Consider the following 6,000-nt stretch of genomic DNA (forward strand, 5'->3'; position numbering starts at 1 on the left):
ACGAGCTGCAGCGGGACGGACGGATGGATGGGTGGCCATCCATCCATCCGTCATCCATCATCCATCATCCCTCCATCATCCATCATCCATCCCTCCATCCATCCATTTTAAAGCTCCATTAAACCAGGAAAGGACTAGTAGTTTATTGTGTCTCCAGCAGCAGAATTTGTACAAACATTTCAAATAATTCAATAGAACATTTGACGGGTGAATCTCTGTTAGAGACAAAGTTTCTGCAAATTTGCACACAAAGCAAATCTTTGCACACGAGTACGTTTGCTATTGTAATAAATCAATGCAAGATCTCAGTCATATGAACACCATATAACCACAAGAGGACAATAAAGGTCTCTGCAGACTGAAAGTGGCGCCGGCGCCTGCTGCCGGTCTACGTTCTGCAGGCGGCGCCGTCAGAGACCCAAGGTCTGCGTCGCCGTTAGCTTCTGGCGTGGCGGTGGTTGTGCGTGGCGCCCAGTGTCTGTGTGGAGTCACGCCGTCCGGCCCGCGGCGCCGGTCGCCTCCTCCGGACCCACCGGGAGCCGTGATTGGTCGAGATGCCAGCACCTTGAGTCTGCGCCGCCGGCTAGCACTGCGCCAGGCTGTGCTTGATGATCTCGCGGGACTGCGGCGGGATGCGGTCGGGGAAGACGACCTGGAACTCCACCACCAGGTCGCCGCGCTGCGCCGGGCTCTTGGGGTGCGGCAGGCCCTCGCCCCTCAGCCGCCGCACGGCGCCGGGCTTGATGACGTCGCTGCAGGGCAGAGGCATGAGGCGGCTGTCCAGCGTGGGCACGTTGACGGTGCAGCCGCACAGCGCCTGCGGGGGGAAGGACACGTTAGGCGCTGTTGCGCAAGGCTTCGCCGCCGACGGAGACGAGCGGATGTGAAGTGTCGCGGCTCTAAATGTGTGGAGTTGCATAAGCGACAAATGTGGAGTGTCTGTGTTTCTGGAGGCGCCGAGTTACGCAACAAAGCCGGCGCCACCGATGTCGTAATCGCGGCTCCATTTAGCGCCGGCGAGTGGGAGTTCGGCGCTCCAGTGACTGGAGGAGCTCTTTGAACCGTCACTCTGCCGGGCGGCGTGGGCCGGCGGGGCGGCAGAGCGCAGTCTGCGTGAGGACGGCGGGCGATTGTGAAGTGTGATTGGTGGAGGCGGCTGGGCTCCGCGCCAGCACACATTTAGCTGTGGCGGCTCTGCGGGGGCGGCGAGGCGCCGCTGCAGCGGCTCTGCTGCAGCGGCTCTGCCTCGGTCAGGCTGACAAGAACAACGACTCTCTCTCTGGGTTCTATGACGCTTTCCAGGCTGTTCTGGGTTCTATGACAGTTTCCAGGCTGTTCTGGGTTCTATGACGCTTTCCAGGCTGTTCTGGGTTCTATGACAGTCTCCAGGCTGTTCTGGGTTCTATGACAGTTTCCAGGCTGTTCTGGGTTCTATGACGCTTTCCAGGCTGTTCTGGGTTCTATGACGCCTTCCAGGCTGTTCTGGGTTCTATGACAGTTTCCAGGCTGTTCTGGGTTCTATGACGCTTTCCAGGCTGTTCTGGGTTCTATGACAGTTTCCAGGCTGTTCTGGGTTCTATGACGCTTTCCAGGCTGTTCTGGGTTCTATGACAGTCTCCAGGCTGTTCTGGGTTCTATGACAGTTTCCAGGCTGTTCTGGGTTCTATGACGCTTTCCAGGCTGTTCTGGGTTCTATGACAGTCTCCAGGCTGTTCTGGGTTCTATGACAGTTTCCAGGCTGTTCTGGGTTCTATGACGCTTTCCAGGCTGTTCTGGGTTCTATGACAGTCTCCAGGCTGTTCTGGGTTCTATGACAGTTTCCAGGCTGTTCTGGGTTCTATGACGCTTTCCAGGCTGTTCTGGGTTCTATGACAGTTTCCAGGCTGTTCTGGGTTCTATGACAGTTTCCAGGCTGTTCTGGGTTCTATGACGGTTTCCAGGCTGTTCTGGGTTCTATGACAGTTTCCAGGCTGTTCTGGGTTCTATGACAGTTTCCAGGCTGTTCTGGGTTCTATGACGGTTTCCAGGCTGTTCTGGGTTCTATGACGCTTTCCAGGCTGTTCTGGGTTCTATGACAGTTTCCAGGCTGTTCTGGGTTCTATGACAGTTTCCAGGCTGTTCTGGGTTCTATGACGCTTTCCAGGCTGTTCTGGGTTCTATGACGCTTTCCAGGCTGTTCTGGGTTCTATGACAGTCTCCAGGCTGTTCTGGGTTCTATGACAGTTTCCAGGCTGTTCTGGGTTCTATGACGCTTTCCAGGCTGTTCTGGGTTCTATGACAGTCTCCAGGCTGTTCTGGGTTCTATGACAGTTTCCAGGCTGTTCTGGGTTCTATGACGCTTTCCAGGCTGTTCTGGGTTCTATGACAGTCTCCAGGCTGTTCTGGGTTCTATGACAGTTTCCAGGCTGTTCTGGGTTCTATGACGCTTTCCAGGCTGTTCTGGGTTCTATGACAGTTTCCAGGCTGTTCTGGGTTCTATGACGCTTTCCAGGCTGTTCTGGGTTCTATGACGCCTTCCAGGCTGTTCTGGGTTCTATGACAGTTTCCAGGCTGTTCTGGGTTCTATGACAGTTTCCAGGCTGTTCTGGGTTCTATGACGCTTTCCAGGCTGTTCTGGGTTCTATGACAGTTTCCAGGCTGTTCTGGGTTCTATGACAGTTTCCAGGCTGTTCTGGGTTCTATGACGCTTTCCAGGCTGTTCTGGGTTCTATGACAGTTTCCAGGCTGTTCTGGGTTCTATGACAGTTTCCAGGCTGTTCTGGGTTCTATGACGCTTTCCAGGCTGTTCTGGGTTCTATGACAGTTTCCAGGCTGTTCTGGGTTCTATGACAGTTTCCAGGCTGTTCTGGGTTCTATGACGCTTTCCAGGCTGTTCTGGGTTCTATGACAGTCTCCAGGCTGTTCTGGGTTCTATGACAGTCTCCAGGCTGTTCTGGGTTCTATGACAGTTTCCAGGCTGTTCTGGGTTCTATGACAGTCTCCAGGCTGTTCTGGGTTCTATGACAGTCTCCAGGCTGTTCTGGGTTCTATGACAGTCTCCATACTACAGACTGCTCTTCTCTCTAACCTTCATTCTGCTCAGTAGGGTTCTCGACATAGAAACACCAGAACGATTCCTCCAGGTACATTTGACTTTAAACTCCAGTTTCGACTCTCGATTGAGGTTTTCACAGTAAAATCCCGGAGGAAGTGACTGTTTGAAGATGGAATATGATATTAAGTTGGATTGATGAATGACTGGATGTTTGTCTCTCTTCATGTTTGGACGGGAAAAACTCTTTATACTGAAAACTAATGATCACATTATTGCTTCAGTGTCTTTTACTTATTGAACCAAATGATTTGACCAAACCTAAACGGGACTAAGGTCACTTGCAGCTCAACCTGTCATTCGCCGGCAGCGGCGGTTGGATTCCCACCGCCGCTGCCGGGGAACTGCTGAGCTCCAGTTGGAGGTTGTGTGTGTTGCCGGGGAATGGAACCGGCGTCTGGCGATCCTCACCTCTTTGAGCGTGATCTTGGCGGTGTAGACGATGTTGGCGCCGTCCCTGCGGTACTGCTGGTGCTCCTGGTCGCGCAGGACGAAGGTGAGGTCGGCGGGCGAGGCGTCGGGCGCCTGGTCGCCCTGGCGGGGGAAGGTGATCTTGGTGCCGGCCCGCCAGCCCTTCTTCACCACCACGTTCAGCACCGCGTCCTCGGACCGCACGCCGCGGCCGTCCGGGCCGGGCCGGCTGCGCGTGACCTTGACGTGCTTGGTGCAGCCGTGCATGACCTCCTCCAGGCTGACGGGCAGGTCCAGCACCGCCGCGTCGCCCGGCGGCCGCCGCGCCTCGCGCCGCTGGCCGCCCTCGCCGCCGCCGCCCACGTGGCTGAAGGGGAAGCGCCTGAAGGGGTTGAACAGGTCGTCCTCGCCGTCGCCGTCGCCGCCGAAGAGGTCGAAGTGGTCGGCGCCGTGGAAGAAGGAGGAGAAGGTGGCGTGGGCGTCGCCGGGCACGTTGCTGCGGAAGACGCTGCCTTGGCCGGCGAGCGACACGCCGCTCCTCAGACCTGGCGGGAGGGAAGACGTACGGGAGGGTGAGGAGATGGACGGCTGGTCGCCACGCCGACAGTGGTGAGTCAAGCCCCTCCTCCCCCCCTCCCCCCCTCTCTCTCTCTCTCGCTCACCTTCCTCTCCGAACTGGTCGTAGACGCTCCTCTTGGTGGCGTCCGTCAGCACCTCGTACGCCTCGCCGATCTCTTTGAACTTGTCTTCGGCGTCGGCGTCGCTGTTCTTGTCCGGGTGGAACTTGAGCGCCATCTTCCTGTAGGCCTTCTTGATGTCGTCCTCGTCGGACTCGGGCGCCACGCCCAGCACCTTGTAGAAGTCCTTGCCCGTGGGCTTGGTGGCCGGGGGGGCCGGCTCCGCCTCAGGCTTGATGCCGTCCTGCAACAGGAAACACACAAGAGCTTTACACCGCTTGCTTTCAAACAAGGATGTTGAAAGGTCGGAGGAAGAGACACGCTGCTGCTAACCCTAGCCCTACCCTAACCCTACCTTAACCCTACCCTAGCCCTACCCTAGCCCTACCTTAACCCTACCCTACCCTACCCTCCTCAGCCACTGGCCGGCGTGACGGACTAAATGAAGTAACCCTACCTTAACCCTACCCTAGCCCTACCCTAGCCCTACCCTAACCCTACCCTACCCTACCCTACCCTACCCTACCCTCCTCAGCCACTGGCCGACGTGACGGACTAAATGAAGCTCAATGTGAGCAGAAGATGGTCTGAAGGGCGAAAAGAAAAGAAAAACCTGAAGGAGGAAAATGAAGAAAAGGAAAAAGATCCTGAACAAAGAATAAAAAGAGAAACGAATGCAGATAAAAAAATAAAAAAGAGAAATAAAGTCAGAAAAAAATCATAATAATAAAAAAAAAACAAAAAAAAAAAACGCCAGCTATTCTCCTCAACGACTGAGATTCTGGACTGTGATTGGCTGAGATTCCATCTGTGTTGAATTAGAACCAACCGAGAGCTGAAAGCTCCGATTTAAGAAGAAGAGAAGCAGAATAAAGCAGAATAAAGGATAATAAAGCAGAATAAAGCAGAATAAAGGATACTAGAAGGAGAATAAAGCAGAATAAAGGATAATAGAAGGAGAATAAAGCAGAATAAAGCAGAATAAAGGAGAATAGAAGGAGAATAAAGCAGAATAAAGCAGAATAAAGCAGAATAAAGGATAATAGAAGGAGAATAAAGCAGAATAAAGGAGAATAGAAGGAGAATAAAGCAGAATAAAGCAGAATAAAGGAGAATAGAAGGAGAATAAAGCAGAATAAAGCAGAATAAAGGAGAATAGAAGGAGAATAAAGCAGAATAAAGCAGAATAAAGGATAATAGAAGGAGAATAAAGCAGAATAAAGGATAATAGAAGGAGAATAAAGCAGAATAAAGGATAATAGAAGGAGAATAGAAGGAGAATAGAAGGAGAATAGAAGGAGAATAAAGCAGAATAAAGCAGAATAAAGGAGAATAAAGCAGAATAAAAGGAGAATAGAAGGAGAATAGAAGCAGAATAAAGCAGAATAAAGCAGAATAAAGCAGAATAAAGCAGAATAAAGGAGAATAGGAGAATAAAGCAGAGGAAACAGGACTCACGGCTGAGCACGACGACCCGGAGCTGTCTCCTCGGTGCATCACTCGCACTTTGCATTTGACGTTGACGTTTTTGTTTTTGACGCCGAACTGCGTCCAGATGAGAACCATGGCGGGTTGAGGGTGGAGGCTGGAGGGTGGAGGCTGGAGGCTGGAGGCTGGAGGCTGGAGGGTGGAGGCTGGAGGCTGGAGGCTGCGGGCTGGAGGCTGCGGGAGGCTGGAGGGTCGCTGTCCGCGGTGCTGAAGCGTCGCTCGGCTGCTGCTGCGGCTCTGATGCCGCTCCGCCGCCGCGGCTCCTTTTTACCGTGCAGTCCGCCGCCTACGCCCGGTGACCGAGCTTCCCCTGGCCCCGCCCCCTGGCCCCGC

At 53.8% G+C, this 6,000-nt stretch overlaps 1 protein-coding gene across 1 annotated transcript; it reads right to left on the reverse strand.

The window, feature by feature from the left end:
- Window positions 1–187: 187 nt before the first annotated feature.
- On the reverse strand, window positions 188–5,745 carry LOC308147938 (dnaJ homolog subfamily B member 5; the record flags this gene model as incomplete). The annotated part of the gene is made up of 4 exons (XM_080521332.1): window positions 188–817; window positions 3,503–4,047; window positions 4,165–4,423; window positions 5,638–5,745. The coding sequence occupies 4 exons, from the start codon at window positions 5,743–5,745 to the stop codon at window positions 584–586; spliced, it is 1,146 nt and encodes a 381-aa protein (XP_080377458.1). The 3' UTR covers window positions 188–583.
- Window positions 5,746–6,000: the final 255 nt, after the last annotated feature.

Source organism: Blennius ocellaris (genome assembly GCF_963422515.1).
Source record: "Blennius ocellaris genome assembly, contig: SCAFFOLD_301, whole genome shotgun sequence".
Lineage (NCBI taxonomy): Eukaryota > Metazoa > Chordata > Actinopteri > Blenniiformes > Blenniidae > Blennius > Blennius ocellaris.